General features: G+C 50.6%; 1 protein-coding gene and 1 long non-coding RNA gene across 2 annotated transcripts in view; one reads left to right on the forward strand and one right to left on the reverse strand.

Annotated features, from left to right (window-relative positions):
• Positions 1–2,427: 2,427 nt before the first annotated feature.
• The window catches only part of LOC132808365 (gastrula zinc finger protein XlCGF26.1-like), a 60,793-nt gene continuing 45,130 nt past the window's right edge, over positions 2,428–18,090 (reverse strand). The window contains exon 3 of the mRNA XM_060822113.1: positions 2,428–6,112. Coding sequence (XP_060678096.1) covers positions 5,164–6,112 — 949 coding nt within the window. The 3' untranslated portion in view covers positions 2,428–5,163. The remainder of the gene's footprint in view (positions 6,113–18,090) is intronic.
• Positions 7,612–18,034, forward strand: LOC132808366 (uncharacterized). The gene is made up of 2 exons (XR_009642072.1): positions 7,612–7,688; positions 11,300–18,034. It is a non-coding gene; the product is annotated as an uncharacterized LOC132808366 (long non-coding RNA).

Raw genomic sequence — 18,090 nt, forward strand, 5'->3', positions numbered from 1 at the left:
TCCGTGCTGAAAATCTCTACGACTCTAAATAATAAAAAGTCAACTTTTCCAATGAACATATCCATGTTAACAAGGCTTAGTGCACAACCTGCTTTACTAACCATTCTCAACAGGTCCTGCCCCTTCAATGACTGAGGAACATATACATGCTGGTGCATAGTATCCTTCATTAGTATTTACACACTACCCTCAGCAATTGCACAAGTAACAGTGAGGGGTAAACAGCACAAGGATTAAAAAACAGTGAGGGGTAAACAGCACAAGCGCCAGTAAAAGCAGATGGAAAGTGAGTGTAAAATGTGACTATGACAGGACAGGCCCCACATTCCTTCCCCTCCGTCCCCCCCACAACCTGCCTCACCTTTCACCTCCCGGGCCCAGTACCTTCCAGGTGGCCCCATAGTTGACACAGGGGCCGCCCCACGACCAGTAGAACTCCACCACCCAGGCGGCCGACCAGTTCCCAAACAGGCCCTTAACCCCATCCGCCTCCAGAATGGTCACCGGCTCCTGCCTGCTGTACAGCCGGCCGGTGTGGCCGTGACACAGCAGCTGCACCAGGAAGGCGGCGGTGACCAGTGACGGGGGTCTGCCCCGGGCCGCACGGCGCCATTTTCCTAACGGCCGCCGCTTCCCCGCTCGAGCGACTTCTCCTCCCAACCGCCTTCGCCCCCGCGTGACGTCTGCACGGGGGGATGGGCGGGGCCGGGGGAGCCTCACCGTCACCAAGCAACAGCCACCTCGCGCTACAACTGCTCATTCACAAAAACAAACTCTCCTGTCTCGCTCTGCAGCTGCAGGGGGGACACTGCCACGTTTCGAGGAGCCCTGTCTACATTGGGAAAGCTCACGGCTCCATTTAAACAGATATTCCGACATCTAATACAACGATGTTAACTTTCAACTACTTTCAGGGAACATGTATTTTGCTCTGAGTAAGTCTATTGAGTTTAACTGCAGCATGGCTGTAGTTTTAAACTTGTTTGCTTTCCTGAACAGCTAGGTTTAAATGTTTTATTCGTTAGAAGAACCAAAATTAGTGATAGTTCACATATCCACCCTGAAATGGGGTGGGTAACTGGATTGAGTGGGTAGGCGCCATACTAAGTTTAACTTTGGGGACAGCCTTTGAGCTGCATATGAACAAACTGCTGACATGTTGCACTTATCGACTGCTAAATATCGGCTCTTGTTATGTTAACACTTCGCCTTCTGATTGGATATTGCAAAGGTTCACCTCCCGCCCACACCCCGCCAGCACCCTTCCCAAGGGTCAGACCCTCCCTCTCTCCAGGCACAGTCTGAATAATTGACGAAGCAAAATTCACTGTCAAATCCCATCAACATGGAAGATCCCAGCCCACCCTACCTCCCACTCTGTACCCAACCCATCCAAAAACCACAAAACATCATCTCATCTTTAAAAAACAAAAGAAAAACTGGACCGCATCAAAACGTTCAACAACGGTCAACGCTATGACTGTTACACAACACTTTACGGAGCTACATTTCAACTTGAGTTCGTTTGCACTCCCTCATGAGAGTTCACATTAAAAGCTCATTGTACCAAATCAACGGCATGCCACAGCTCTCTGGAATTCAGCGGAATTCTTCCTGGTATCCCTCATGTTTTCTGGTTTTTTTGAGAAAGGAGACCCTCCCGTTAGCTTCGCCTTCAGATCTCCTTGGCTACGCCCAAAGTTTCAGCTGATCAGTTCAAGCACAGGGTCGCAGCCTTTTCTTGCTAAGCTCAGCTGGCTTAAACGTTAGCAACGCCTCTGGTTCCCGTTGGGATTTACGCTCCCGAGCGCAGACCTGGCCCGCAGCCTCTAGTCCCACAGTTCCTGCTGACTGCAAACTGCCCTTCTGTCAGCAAAAATACAAACACGACAGGGACAGTGTTCATTTCGCTATTCTCAATGTCAACTCTGACCCCACGAAAGGTTCTCTTTTCAGGGGCGGGCATGTCAATTGCCGACTTGGGGTTTGGTGAAATGTCTCAACAAGTGTTTTGGTTTGTCTATATTTACAAGAATTCTAACCCCAACTAGACATTTACATGTAAAATCTAAGAATTATGCAACATGACACATGAAAGCATGATGAGGAGCATCTCCTGTGTCCTCTCTCAGCTCAGAAAAGACTTAAACCCCGCTCCCCCCTGTAACATTCCTCCAGGTGACAAAACGAACTTAACGCAGGCTGATTATAAGGGGTTGCTCAGTGGTCACAGCGCCAAGGGACCCGGGATCAATTCCAGCCTCAGGGGTGACTGTCCGTGTGGAGTTTGCACATTTCCAGCCTGCGCCTGCGAGGGTTTTCTCCGGGTGCTCCGGCTTCCTCCCACAATCCAAAGATGCGTAGGTGAGGGTGAATTGGCTATGCTAAATTACCCATAGTACTGTTAGGATGGAATTTTCCTTGCATGTTCGTTTTAGGAGGAGAGACAACAGACGCTCAATTGTTTGGCACAAACAGGCTTTATTGCAGAATCGTAGCTGATACAGTGAATCACCATGCATTCACTGGAGAAGGCGCGTTCTGCCTTCCCCTCCCAAATCTGCTCCTGATATACTCTTTGCTAAGCAGAGCTTCGCGGAGCTACTAAGCATTGCCTTATTAGGACATTTCGCGTTTGCTAGGCGTTTCCTGTTATTGAGCTCATTTGGGCGTTGGCAGCTGAGCTGGCCACGTAAGCAACAGTTTCAATTTCCCAAGCAGCAGCTACAGCTACAGTTTCGATTCCCCAAACAGCAGCTATAGCTCCACCCTCCCTTGACCTATTTTATCCTAACAGTACCCAGGGATATGTAGGATTGGGTAATTTAGCATGGCCAATCCACCCATGGTGTAGGATTGGCCAGGCTAAATTGTCCTATAGTATCCAGGGATGTGCAGGTTTGGGTGGATTGGTCAGGCTAAATTACCCATAGTGCCCAGGGATGTGTAGGCTAGGTGGGTTAGCCAATGGGAATTGCAGGGTTACAGGCAGAGGTCTGGGTGAGGTGTGCGTTGGATGGGCTGAAGGGCCTACTCCTACACTGCAGGGGTTCTAAGCGTGAGATGAGGTGCTTGACGGAAATGATGGGGAAGAGGCAGTGAAAACACAACGAGACCGTTTGAAAGTGGGAGCATGACAGGAGGGGGTGGGTAAATGGGATGTGGTGAGGGAGGGGGCTTAGGAGAGAAAGAGACACAGAAAGAGAGGGTCACACACAGATACAACTGGTGAAAGTGGGGAAGATTGTGACAGGTTCAGATAAGGTGGAGGAAGAAAAGCTGTTCCCCATTCACTGATAATGACAAGGTCAGGGGCGGCCTGAAGTTCAGGGGTTTGAGCAGGAGAGAGAGAGGGGGAAAACACAGGAAAAACAGGTTTACCCAGCAAGCAGCAATACGCTGGAATCCGCTGTCACCTCAGAGAGACAGACAGACGCAGAGGCAGATGCAGAGAGAGAGACACAGAGAGACAGAGAGCCAGAGACAGAGCCAGAGAGACAGAGACAGAGATGGGGAGGTAATCAGATGAAAGGCCTCCCTGTGCTGTGAGATCCAAAAGGAGCATGCGAGCAGCTGCCCCAGTGTTTCTGGTGGTCTGAGGCATCTCCCCCTCGCCCCATTACCGGTACCGCTCTCCCGTCCCATTGGCACCTTCCCGGTGAACGGCCCACTCTCCCAATACACTCAAGCTGCCCCCCCCCCCCGGGGGCTGGAAGAGGACGGAACAGCCCGTTCCGGAGCGGGGCTCGGGAACGCTGCCCATGTCCGCGACGTCCTTTCCGAGAAAGGAAACAAAAAGGACAACAGACAGGGGACCACCCACATCAACGGGAATGACAACATTTCACCCTCAGACAAGGCTTTGTCAAGAGATGTACAGCACGGAAACAGACCCTTCGGTCTAACCCGTCCGTACCAACCAAATATCCCAACCCAAACTAGTCCCACCTGCCAGCACCCGGCCCATATCCCTCCAAACCCTTCCTATTCATATACCCATCCAAATGCCTCTTGAATGTTGCAATTGTACCAGCCTCCACCACATCCTCTGGCAGCTCATTCCGTACACACACCACCTTCTGTATGAAAACGTTGCCCTGTAGGTCTCTTTTATATCGTCCCCTCTCACCCTAAACCTATGCCCTCTAGTTCTGGATTCCCCAACCCCAGGGAAAAGACTTTGCCTATTTATCCTATCCATGCCGGTCATAATTTTGTAAACCTCTATAAGGTCATCCCTCAGCCTCCGACGCTCCCGGGAAAACAGCCCCAGCCTGTTCAGCCTCTCCCTGTAGCTCAGATCCTCCAACCCTGGCAACATCCTTGTAAATCTTTTCTGAACCATTCCAAGTTTCGCAACAGCGGGGAGACCCAGAAATGGAAAAGACTGAAGGGGGAAGTCAGCGGTAAATCTTTTGAAGAGGTTACAAAGGAGAGACCTCTGTCTGCAGCGGGAATGACCCCCACAGTAGCAGGTCGAGGTGGACGGCATTTAAGGAGAAGCTGGATACAGACGTCAGGGAGAAAGGAACTGAAGGGAATGTTGCTGTAAGGGAAATCAAATGTGAGCGAGTGAAGGGGAGGTGCGTAGAGGCTCACATGGGTCAGAAATACTGAGAGAGACCAGTTGAGCTGAAGGACCTGACTGGAGACTCAATGGGACAGAGAGTGAAATCTTGGATCCACCTGCAAGAGAAGGAGAAACACGTGATTTACCTTCCAGGATTAAGCAAGTCCCGCAGATTCTGCAGATCACTTTATTGGTCAGAGCACTGAGTATAGGGGTTGGGGTCTGGACAGGACGTTGGTTAGGCCACTTTTGGAATACACAGGAACCTCGATTATCCAAAGGACACATGCAGGGTGTATTTCAGTCGCTTGACGATTAGATCCCTTACAGTGTGGAAACAGGCCCAACCAGTCCACACTGACCCTCCAAAGAGTAACCCACCCAGACCCATTTCCCTCTGACTAATGTACCTAACACGACGGGCAATTTAGCATGGCCAATTCACCCTGACCTGCACATCTTTGGACTGTGGGACGGAACCGGAGCACTAGGAGGAAACCCACGCAGACGCGGGGAGAATGTGCAAACTCCACACAGTCTGTCGCTTGAGGCAGGAATGAAACCCGGGTCCCTGGTACTGTGAGGTAGCAGCGCTAACCACTGAGCCACCGTGCTGGTTCATCTAATTCTGGATAATCGAAGTTCCTCTGTATTATGTGCACTTCTGGTCTATCGGAAGGATGTTCCCCCGTGTGGACCCGCTGGTGGATCTGGAGGCCGGACGAGTGGGGGAAGCCCTTGCCGCAGACCAGGCAGGTGAAGGCCCCCTCGCCGGTGTGGACCTGCTGGTGCCGCAGCAGGTTGGACGAGCGAGTGAAGCCCTTGCCGCACAACGAGCAGGTGAAGGGCCGCTCCCCGGTGTGGACCTGCTGGTGGACCAGCAGGGTGGACGACTGGGTGAAGCCCTTGCCGCAGACGAAGCAGGTGAAGACCCCCTCGCCGGTGTGGACCTGCTGGTGCCGCAGCAGGTGGGACGACTGGGTGAAGCCCTTGCCGCAGACGGAGCAGGTGAAGGGCCGCTCCCCGGTGTGGACTAGCCAGTGCTTGAGCAGGTGGGACGAGTGAGAGAAGCCCTTGCCGCAGTCGGAGCAGGTGAAGGGCCGCTCCCCGGTGTGGACCCGCCAGTGCTTGAGCAGGTGGGACGAGTGAGAGAAGCCCTTGCCGCACACCGAGCAGGTGAACGGCCTCTCCCCGGTGTGGAGCCGCTGGTGGGTCAGCAGGTGGGACGAGTGAGAGAAGCCCTTGCCGCAGACGGAGCAGCTGAACGGCCTCTCCTCGGTGTGGACCCATTGGTGCGAGAACAGGTTGGACGACTTGGTGAAGCCCTTGCCACAGACGGAACAGGTGAAGGGCCGCTCTCCGGTGTGGACACGCTGGTGGGACAGCAGGTGGGACGAGTCAGAGAAGACCTTGCCGCAGACGGAGCAGGTGAAGGGCCTCTCCCCGGTGTGGACCCGCTGGTGGGTCAGTAGGTGGGACGACTGGGTGAAGCCCTTGCCGCAAACGGAGCAGGTGAAGGGCCGCTCCCCAGTGTGGACACGGCGGTGGATCTCCAGCACGGAGGGGGAGCGGAATCCTTTCCCGCAATCCCCACACTTCCACGGTTTCTCCATGGCGCGCGGAATGCCTCCTGAGACTTCCTTTCCCCACAGTGGGCAAACTGGCTCAGGCACGTGCCCCTGTGGTTCAGGTAAAGATGATACTTTAAGAGCCTACTGAAGCAGACAAAAACGTTCAAAGAATTTTCCCCTTCTGGACTGAAAGAGGGACGTCTCTCCTGTCCCACGAATCAAGGGGCTCTGTCAGACCTTCACATGGTACTCAGTTGGGAAGCTCTACCTGCAAAGCTGCTCTTCTCATATCCTGTGAAAAGGGGATTACCAAAGTCATTGCTGCCTGCACATGACAGGAATTCAGAACAGATCATTCTAGTTTCTGTAGAACTTCCCTAAAACAATCAAGTTACAATATGCAGATGCCAGTGTTGGGCTGGGGTGTACAAAGTTAAAAAAAAAATCACACATCACCAGATTGTAGTCCATTAGATTTGTTTAGAAGTTCGAGCTTTCAGAGCTCTGCACCTTCATCAGGTAGCTAGTAAAACCTCCAGGCGAAAAAGACAGCAGATGCTGGAGATCAGAGTGGTGCTGGAAAAGCTCAGCAGGTCAGGCAGCATCCGAGGAGCAGGAACAAAAAAAAATCAACGTTTCGGGCAAAAGCCCTTCATCAGGAATGAGGAAAGAATGAGGACACTTTCCTCATTCCTGAAGAAGGGCTCATGCCCGAAACGTCGAATCTCCTGTTCCTTGGATGCTGCCTGACCTGCTGAGCTTTTCTAGCAACACATTTTCAGTTCTGATCTCCAGCATCTGCAGACCTCATTTTCTCCTATAACCTAGAGTTGTGTGATTTTTAACTTTAAAAAGTGTTGCAAATCTCCACCCCCTCTCTCACACACACACACACACTTTTCTTCAATTCTCACTCTGCTGTCTCTGATATTACCCATCCCCCAGTAGTGTCCAGAAAGGGACTTATTACCTAAAAAAGCTGTAAATCTCCATCCCACACACTCTTTAACTCTTGCTGTACCTAATATCCCACCTCCCCCCATGCTCCAGCAGGGTCTGACTGATGCTCATTGACTGAGCCACACTCACCTCTTCCTGGATACAGGGACCCTCCAGACCAACACAACATCAGCTCCCCTTAACCGCCCCCCAGTAACGGCGCATGTGCAGGAGCATCCGGTCACGTGAATGGAGTGACCACCGTCGTCACAAAGGCCGCGCGTTGATTGGAATAAGTGCCCGCCCGTGCGGCGTTCCAGCCTTTCCCATTGGTCCACCGCGCCGTGCGTCACGCGTCGGCGCTGGTCTTTGTGACGCCCACGTGACCTCTCTCCTCCACTACCACCCCCAACGCGCCCCTCCCTTCACCTTGACACGGGGAGGCATGACCAATGGGGAGCCTTGGAGGACCGGAAGGAAGGTTGGTCCTCCTACCAATCAGAGCATCCCCTCATTGTCTGAATGCGGAAGTTGGAGCATGAGCTCCTGCTGCTCACTCTCTCTCTCTGAATGAAGATTGAGTGTTACCCCAGACTGCACCAACCTCTGTGAGTACAGCACCCTCTCTTCTCACCCCTCCTATTCCATTTCATTTCTCATTTTGGGATTAAACTGTTGGTTTGTAGGAAGTGAAGTGAAAGGAGGTGAACTCAGGGAAGGTGCATATGCTGGATGCATTGGTCTAGATCGCTCTCTCTGTCTCTCTCGTGTCCTTCATCAGGAATTGCGGAGGGGTTGGGGGGGTGGAAAGGGTGCTGAGAGATAAATAGGAAGGTGGGAGTGGGGCTGGGGGTAAGGTAGATGCAGGTTGGGTGGGGGGTGATGGCGACAGGGTGGAGCAGATTGGTGGGAAGGAAGATGGACAGGTGGGACAGTTCAAGAGGATGGTGCTGAGTTGGAGGGTTGGAGCTGGGGTGGGAGGGGGGAGGGAATGTGAGAAAACTGGTGAAATCGATGTTGATGCCATGTGGTTGCAGGGTCCTAGGCCACCTGATACCTGGAGGAAGAATGCCTCTGCATTGGGACCCTCCAACCATACAGGATCAATATTGATTTCACCAGTTTCCTCATTCCCCCCCTCCCCCCAGCCCAATCCCAGATACAACCCTCGAACTTGGGACTGTTCTTTTGAACTGTTCCACCTGTCCATCTGCCTTCCCATCTATCTGCTCCACCCTCCTGTCTGACCTGTCACCACCTTCCCCCGCTTTCATCTCCCCATAGCATTCTCAGCTCCCTTCCCCCAGTCCCACCTCCCTCCCATTTATCTCTCAGTCCCTTTGGGCCCACCCCACATTCCTAATCAAGGGGTTATGCCCAAAACATCAAACCTCCTGCTCCTCAGATGCTGGCTGACCTGCTGTACTCTTGCAGCACCAGACATTTTGGTGCTAATTTGTCTGGATGTTCTGATGTGACCCCTTCCAGATGTGAAGTCACATTCGAGAAAAACTCCTTCATGGAATGTGGGCTTTTTTTTTGGCAAGGCCAACAATGTTTTCGTCCCTAACTGCCCTTCAGACAAGCAGATTGCCAGACTTTATGGGGCATTTTAAAAGTCAAGCATGTGAGCCATCATATGCAGGCAGCACCAAGTTAATGCTAGCGGGTTTCCTTCCCTGAAGAGCGTTATTGAATCAAATGGGTTTTCAGAAAAGTTTCATTCTCTCAATGACTGAGACGAGTTTTCAATTCAGATTTAAAAAAAATAAATTTAATTTCCCCAAGGTTTGTTTTTACTGGTATTTGAACCCATGTGCCCAGATTATTTGCCTGGGGCCTCTGGATTGCTGGTCCAGTGTTGTTGTTATAACATCACTGACTCGCCTGGACAGCATTGAGAGTCATACAGATGTATAGCACACAAAGAGACCCTATGTGCAACTGGTGCATACCGAGCACATAGCCAAAATTGATCTAGTCCGATGTGCCAGCACGTCCCTCCAAACCCTTCCCATTCATATTCCCATCCAGATGCCTTTTAAATGTTGCAATTGTCCCAGCCTCCACCACTTCCTCTGGCAGCTCATTCCATACACGCACCACCCTCTGACTGACAAAGTTGCCCCATAGGTCCTTTTTATGTCTTTTCCCCTCTCACCTCTAGTTCTGGACTCTCCCAACCCAGGGAAAAGACCTTGTCTATTCACCCTATCCATGCCCCTCATCATTTTATAAACCTCAATAAGGTCACTCCTCAGCCTCCAATGCTCCAGGGAAAACAGCCCCAGCTTATTTAGCCACTCCCTATAGCTCAAACCCTGGCAACATCTTTGTAAACATTTTCTGAACCCTTTCAAGTTTCATTTAACTGAACAGTAAAAGTCATACTGGACAGGGATATATCATAGTGTTACTATGCAATATGTATTTATTTACGACTGTATAAATTTGATTTATAATTATTTCTAGTTATATCATAGTGTTGTAGACATGTTATGTATTCAAAGTTTGGGAGAATATTTGTAGCTCGGCTGATCATTGTTGTGGTTCTGTTTGCCGAGCTGGGAATTTGTGTTGCAGACATTTCGTCCCCTGTCTAGGTGACATCCTCCGTGCTTGGGAGTCTCCTGTGACACACTTCTGTGTTGTTTCCTCCGGCATTTATAGTGGTTTGTCTCTGCCGCTTCCGATTGTCAGTTCCAGCTGTCCGCTGCAGTGGCCGGTATATTGGGTCCAAGTCGATGTGTTTATTGATTGAATCTGTGGGTGAGTGCCATGCCTCTAGGAATTCCCTGGCTGTTCTCCGTTTGGCTTGTCCTGTAACAGTAGTGTTATGGATGCAGATCATTAGCTGTCTTCCTGTTTGTCCTATGTAGTGTTTTGTGCAGTCCTTATTGTGTACAAAATCCCATGCAAGGCCTGCACAAAACACTACATAGGACAAACAGGAAGACAGCTAACGACCTGCATCCATGAACACCAACTAGCCACGAAACGACACGACCAGCTATCCTTGGTAGCCATACACGCAAATGACAAGCAACATGAATTCGACTGGGACAACACTACTATTATAGGACAAGCCAAACCGAGAACAGCCAGGGAATTCCTAGAGGCATGGCACTCATCCACAGATTCAATCAATAAGCACATCGACCTGGACCCAATATACCGGCCATTGCAGCGGACAGCTGGAACTGACAACCGGAAGCGGGCAGAGACAAACCACTATAAACGCCGGAGGAAAGATCACAGAAGTGCTTCACAGGAGGCTCCCAAGCACTGAGGATGTCACCTAGACAGGGGACGAAACGTCTGCAATACAAACTCCCAGCTCGGCGAACAGAACCACAACATGTCATGTATTTCCAGTCATACCCGTTACAGGACAGGAGAATACTGGGCTCAATGCTGACTCTGTGGATGAATCTAGTCAGACGCATTCCTCTCTATATCCACAGAGTCCTGTAAGTGTATTCCTCTATAGGGTCCCTCCAGTCTCACTTGGGTATTGATCGACTCCAGTACAGTCATCCTCAGAACGAGCATGTTCTAGGTCTTGTTACCAAAGCAAAGTTCTTGCTCTGATTCTCTTCCCCACCCCCCCCACCCCCATCTTGGTCTGTCAATATGGTAGAAAGAGAGTGGGGGGGCAGATAACTAGGTTAGCAAACTGCATGAGGGTGGCATGGTGGCTCAGTAGGTAGCACCGATGCCTCATAGTGCCAGGGACCTGGGTTCAATTCCAGCCTCGGGCGACTCTCCGTGTGGGTTTCCCCCGAGTGCTCCGGTTTCCTTTATCAGTCCAACCTTGTGCAGGTGAGGGTGGGTTGCCGTGCTAAATTGTTCAGAGTGTTCAGGGATGTGTAGCTTAGGTGCACGTGTCAGGGGTAAATATAGGGGAATGGGTCTGGGTGGGATACTCATCACAGGGTCGGTCTGGACTTGTTGGGTCAGTATGGACTTGTTGGGCCGAAGGGCCTGTTTCCACACTGTAGGGGTTCTAATTCTTAACTTTTCTTGGAGCTAGATCTGCCAAATGTCAGGAATCAGAAAAATTGGGAGGGAGCGTATTAGGTACGGCAGTAGGGAGAGTGTGTGGGATGGAGACTCTCAGGTTTTGGGTTATGGGCATGGAATGAATATTCCGTGAAATCGATCTGTTAAACTCTGAGATTCTACGTGATACTGACAGCGATGACTTTCTAATTGACAGGCTTTCACAGGAGGATTTACCTGCATCTCTTGAACTAATTGCCTCAGCCAGCTTGATTCATTGGGACTGGAATTTTATCGATCTTTTGAGTGGAGAAGGAGGATTGTCCCGCCTGCTTCCAGAGATCTGACTGGTAAAGCACTGAGATGCCGCTGTTCGAGGGTGGAGTGAGCTTTACCGGAGCGGAGAGTTAGCCAGCCGGCCCCCCGCAGCAGAGTGGGACGTCAGAGGGAGCGTCGAACCTGGAGGGAGGCCGCGCCGTGGGGAAACCGTGGAAGTGTGGGGAATGCGGGAAGGGGTTTCGAGTCCCCTCTGAGCTGGAGATCCACCGGCGCGGTCACACCGGGGAGAGGCCGTTCTCCTGCCCCGAGTCCGGCAAGGCCTTCATTGGGTCCTCCAAGCTGCTGAGGCACCGGCGGGTCCACACCGGGGACAGGCCGTACCCCTGCCCCGAGTGTGGCAAGGCCCTTCACCCAGCTGTCCCACCTGCAGACGCACCGGCGCCTCCACACACCAGGGAGAGGCCTCTCACCTGCCCCGGGGGCGGCAAGGCCTTCAATCGATCGCCGACCCTGCGGACGCACAAGCGCCTTCCCAACGTGATCGCACGGAGTTGAAGTCTGCAGCGAATCCCACCCAGGACTGGGGGGGGATCGTGCCCCGTGGGGGGATTGTGCCCCGTTCGAAGACAGTGGGTGAAGCGGGAAGGGAGCGAGGCTTCCTTTCTGCCGGACTGGCCGCTCTCGCTCCCTTTGCTTCCCGTGGGACCGATGCTGTTTGAGGCTGGGACTGCACGTTCCCCGGGCCAAAGATCTGCAGGAGCTGAGGAAGTGCACTCCTTTCACACCGGATGGTAAATCATGTTTGTCCCATCTATTTCAGTCTTAAATACCCTCCGTGACCTGGCCTCCCAGCCTCCTGTGGCAGTGAATTCCCCAGATTCCCCACTCTCTGTCTGAAGAGGTTTCCCCTTATCTCCGTTCTAAAAGGTCTAAGGCTGTGCCCTCGGCTCCTGGTCTCTCCTACCAATGGAAACATCTTCCCAATGGCCACAGATAGATCAAAGTCAAATACAATAGCCTCTATTCCATTGAGTGTCCAGCACACTTTATAGCACTTTGTAAAATCAGGAGGGCCATTGATGAGGTGAGTGGCAGGTGTCTTTTCCCGATAGAATAAAGAATATTCCAGCACAGGAACAGGCCCTTCGGCCCTCCAAGCCTACACCGATCCAGATCCTCTATCTAAACCTGCTGCCTATTTTCTCAGGATCTGTATCCCTCTGCTCCCTGCCCTTTCATGTATCTGTTGAGATACATCTTAAATGACGCCATTGTTCCCGTCCCTACCATCTCCGCTGGCAACACATTCCAGGTACCCAGCACCCTCTGCGTAAAGAACTTTCCATACATATCTTAAATCTTTCCCCTCTCACTTTGAACTCATGACCCCAGGTAACTGAGGCCTCCACTCTGGGGGAAAAACATTTCTTGCTTTCCACCCTGTCTTTACCTCTCATGATTTTGTTGGCCTCAATCTGGTCCCCCCTCAACCTCCGTCTTTCCAATGAAAATAATCCTGATCTATTCAAACTCTCTTCATAGTTAGCATCCTCCATACCAGGTAACATCCTGGTGAACCTCCTGTGCACCCTCTCCAAAGCATCCACATCCATTTGGTAATGTGGCGACCAGAACTGTACGTGGTATTCCAAATCTGGCCGAAACAAAGTCTTGTATAACTGTAACATGACCTGCCAACTCTTGTACTCAATACTCTGTCCGATGAAGGAAAGTGTGCCATATGCTGCCTTGACCACTCTACTGACCTGCATTGCCATCTTCAGGGAACAATGGGCCTGAACACACAGATCTCTCTCTACATCAGTTTTCCCCAGGACTTTTCCATTTACTGTATAGTTTGCTCTAGAATTGGATCTTCCAAAATGCATCACCTCACATTTGTCTGGATTGAACTCCATCTGCCATTTCTCTGCCCAACTCTCCAGTCTATTCTCCATTCTGCTGTATTCTCTGACAGTCCTCTTCACTATCTGCTACTCCACCAATCTTAGTGTCAACTGCAAACTTGCTAATGAGGCAACCTACACCTTCCTCCAAATCATTTAGATATATCACAAACAGCAGTGCTCCCAGCACGGAGCCCTGTGGGACACCACTGGTCACCGTCTCAGTTTTGAGAAACTCCCTTCCAATACTACTCCCTGTCTCCTGTTTCCCAACCAGTTCTCTATCCATCTAGCTAGAATACCCTGGACCCCATGTGATTTCACCTTTTCCATCAGCCTACCATGGGGAACCTTGTCAAATGCCCAAGTAAAGTCCATGTCTATGACATCTGCAGCCCTTCCCTCATCAATCAATTGTCATTTCCTCGTAGAATTCTATTATTTTGCTAAGTCATGACCTTCCCTGAACAAAACCATGCTGCCTATCACTCATAAGCTCATTTTCTTCCAAATGTAAACAGATCTTATCCCTCAGTATCTTCTCCAGCAGCTTCCCTACCACTGACATCCAGCTCTCAGGTCTGTAATTACCTGGATTATCCCTGCGACCCTTCTGAAACAAGGGGAAAACATTATCAATTCTCCAGTCCTCTGGGACCTCACCTGTGTTCAAGGAAGCTGCAAAGGTATCTGTTAAGGCCCAAGCTATTTCCTCTCTTGCTTCCCTCAGTAACCTGGGATAGATCCCATCAGGACCTGGGGACTTTGACCACCTTAATGCCTTTTTAGAATACACATCACTTCCTCCTCCTTATGCCGACTTGCCCTAGAGTATTCAAAGATCTATCCCTAACGTCAACATCCACCATGTCCCTCTCCTCAGTTAAACCTGACACAAAGTACTCATTAAGAATCTTGCCCATTTTCTCTGACTCCACACACATCTTTCCTCCTTCGTCCTTGAGTGGGCCCACCCTTTCTCTAGTTACCCTCTTGCTCCTTATATATGAATAAAGGGCTTTGTGGTTGTCCTTAACCTTGCTCGCTAAGGATATCTCATCGCCCCTTTTAACCCTCTTAATTCCTCATTTCAGATTGGTCCTACTTTCCTGATATTCTTCCAAAGCTTTCTGTCTTCAGTCGCCTAGACCTTATGTATGCTTCCTTTTTCCTCTCAGCAAGTCTCACAATTTCACCTGTCATCCATGGTTCCCTAATCTTGCCAATTCCATCCCTCATTTTCACAGAGACATCTCTCTCCTGAACTCGAATCAATTCTCTTTAAGAGCCTCCCAAATATCGAATATGGATTTTCCTTCAAAAAGCTGCTCCCAATCCACACTTCCCCAGCGCCTGCTGAATTTGGGTATAGTTGGCCTTTCCCCAATAAGCACTTTTCCTTTCGGACCACTCTCGTCTTTGTCCATGAGTATTCTAAACCTTACGGAATTGTGATCCCTACCCCCAACGTAATCCCATATAGGGGCCAAGTGATGGCAAATGTGACTAGATTAATTTAGGATATCTGGTCAGCTTGGACAAGTTGGGCCAAAGGGTCTGTTTCCGTGCTGTATGACTCTAATTGTCTTTGGTGAAAGCAGAAGTGTGGTTGTGAAGACTGGACTTGCAGAGCAGCTTTTAAAGATGTTTTGCCCTGACTGGGAGCAGAAGAGTTTCACTGAAGTGTATTGGTGTTAATGCCTTGATGTCTCAATTTGCTCCCACCTTCCTGGGGGTCGTTAACCATTTTGTTCCACAAATAGCTGCATTGCAGGTTCCCCCATGAATTGACACACTTATATTTGCTTCCCAGATTCAGACTGTTGCTCACTGTCAACTGTATCCCAGTGTTGTGGAGTTATCCAAAATGCAGGGAGATGTTAGTCTTGACGTTTTTGCATTTCTGCCCCTGTAAGATCCTGACTCAGCACCTTCAGTTAGAGTGGAGTGAGGACAGAGGGAGAGAGAGGTGGGATGGTGCTTTCAATTTTGTGGAATAACAAAAGAAAAGAATATTCCACAGAAAGTAGAATTCCTTGTTCAGAATTTCTACCCTGCACTGACAGTGATGACCTTTTGTAATCTCTTTTTATGGAGTATTTGAAGATCTGAAGACGGATTTTTCAAAATCAACAGATGAAGGCCGTTTGCCCGAAATGTTGACTCTCCTGCTCCTCAGATGCTGCCTGACCTCCTGCGCTTTTCCAGCACTGCACATTTCAAATCTGACTCTCCAGCGTCTGCAGTCCTCACTTTGAAAGTCACTCAGTCCATCAGGACCGCAACTATGATTCTGTGAGAAGGAGCAAAGCTTTTTGGTTCCTGTTTCAGTACGTTTTCAGCATCAGTGGGACTGGATGAGAGACCCTACCATTGCAGGGCACTGAGTGTGGAGCCTGAAGCAGTTTTTTGGCCTGGAAAGAGGAATTCACAGTGGAGAGAGTCTCTACGTGCGTTTGTGTGTGGCTGAAGCTCCGGCCATGGAGAAACCAGAGGAATCCCGCCCCGCGGAGAAACTGTGGAAGTGTGGCGACTGCAAAAAAGGCTTCTGTTTCTCATCTGCCCTGGAGACTCATCGGCACAGCCACACGGGGGAGAGGCCATTCCCCTGCCCTGTCTGTGGCCTACCCAGGCCTCCAACCTCCAGACCCACCGGCGGGTCCACACCGGGGAGAGGCCCTTCCGCTGCCCCAAGTGTGGGATGGCCTTCAGGAATTCCTCCCACCAGCGGGTCCACACAGGGGAGAGGCCCTTCAGCTGCCCTGAATGTGGGAAGACCTTCAGCACATCCTCCACCCTGCGGAGCCACCAGCGGGTCCACACCGTGGAGAAGCCCTTCAGCTGCCCCGAGTGCGAGAAGGCCTTCAGTAATTCCTCCGCCCTGCTGAGGCACCAGCAGGTCCACATCGGGAGAGAGGCCCTTCAGCTGCCCTGAGCGCGGGAAGGCCTTCACCAATTCTGCTAACCTGCTAAGCCAACAGCAGGTCCACACTGGGAAGAGGCTGTTCCCTTGCACAGAGTGTGGGAAAGCCTTCAGGCATTCTTCTCACTTGCTGACCCACTGGGGGGTCCACACCGGGGAGAGGCCCTTCAGCTGCCCCCGAGTGTGGGAAGGCCTTCAGCCATTCCACCAACCTGCTGACCCACCAGCGGGTCCACACAGGGGAGAGGCCGTTCCCATGCCACGTGTGTGGGAAGGCCTTCAGCATTTCCTCCCACCTGGTGAGGCACAACGGGTCCACACGGGGGAGAGGCCCTTCAGCTGCCCTGAGTGCGGGAAGGCCTTCACCCGCTCCTCCCACCTGCGGAGGCACCAGCGAGTTCATGTGCCATCGCAGGGGGATTGAAGGAATGATGGCTGAGTGCCGTTATCGACTGGACTATCAACCCGGTTCCGGGGACTCCCAGGTTCGAATCCCACCGCGACAGATGGTGGAATTGGAATTTGGTCAGAAATCTGGAGTTTAGAATCTAACGGTGAAACCATTGTCGGTGGGGTGGGGGTGGAAGAAGTCCCCGTTCTTTTTTAGGGAAACAAACTGTCGTTGTGGGAGAGGATTCACTCAGTCGTCCCAGCTGCATCCTTTACGTGGTCTAGCCTACACATGACTCCAGACCCACAGCAGTATGATCGACTCTGCACTCCCCATCCAACTAACTTGGATACAGGATACGGGTTGAAAATGCTGAGTGAGGCAATACTTTCTCTGGGTTAAGGCTGTACCAAGGATCCAATTCCAAAGGGACAACTTGGTGACCAATAATGAAGAAAGTGAGGGGTTGGAGGGAGTGTGTGCAATTTGACTGTGAGCTGTTTTTAAAACATTGCCACTTTTTCTACGCCTTTCTGCTGGGAGATTCTGAAGCTGTAACAAAGTTGGGTCGCAATAAAGTTTACCTGAACTTCCCACCGAGCTCAGACTCTCATTGAGAGCTTGGAATTGCAACATGTTTTTGTTTTAAAACTGCTCATTTCTTACAGGTGAAAGTGAGAACTGCTGATGCTGGAGATCAGAGTCAAGATTAGAGAGGTGCTGGCAATGCACAGCAGGTCAGGCAGCATCCAAGGAAGCAGGAAAATCGACATTTTTCGGGCAATGTTGATTTTGCTCCTCAGATTGCTGCCTTACCTGTTGTGCTCATTTCTGACGGTCTCCTGTACCATGTTTCCAATGTTGTGTATCAGTTGCAGTAGTGAATGAGTAGCCAGTGTTGTTAGAAATTGTGAATTTTTCAGGAGTGCAGGTACTGCATCATCCCATTGTCATTGTACAGTTTCCTGGCAGCACTGGGAAGTGGTGGCTGTGTCCACTGCAAATGATGTGGAGGTGCCGGTGTTGGACTGGGATGGATAAAGTTAAAAATCACACAACACCAGATTATCTTCCTTCTGGTTTATTTGGAAGCACTGGCTTTTGGAGTGCTGCTCCTTCATCAGGTAGCTGTGGAGCAGAATCATAAGACACAGAATTTATAGCAAAAGCTGATGGTGTCATGCGACTGCTAAGATATTGAATAAATCTAGATTGCGGATTAGTCTTTCATCTTTTACCATGGGTTGCAGGTTTCAGTTCATTAATATGTGAACCCCAGAACTACTTTGAATTCACCTTCGAGATGGTTTAAGGTTTTATAAAAATAGGTGGCATCTCAGCTTAGATCCTGCACAAAAGGTGTGAGGTTCGAGTCTGTATCCCAATCTTGAATCAGATTGGTTCTATTAACTAAAGTGGGAATTTATACAATATTACATGGATTATAAAATATTACATGCAGTTTGTGTGCTTTTTGAACAAAATTTCATCCCATAGACTTATGTGAG

Source organism: Hemiscyllium ocellatum (assembly GCF_020745735.1).
Source record: "Hemiscyllium ocellatum isolate sHemOce1 chromosome 27 unlocalized genomic scaffold, sHemOce1.pat.X.cur. SUPER_27_unloc_5, whole genome shotgun sequence".
NCBI lineage: Eukaryota > Metazoa > Chordata > Chondrichthyes > Orectolobiformes > Hemiscylliidae > Hemiscyllium > Hemiscyllium ocellatum.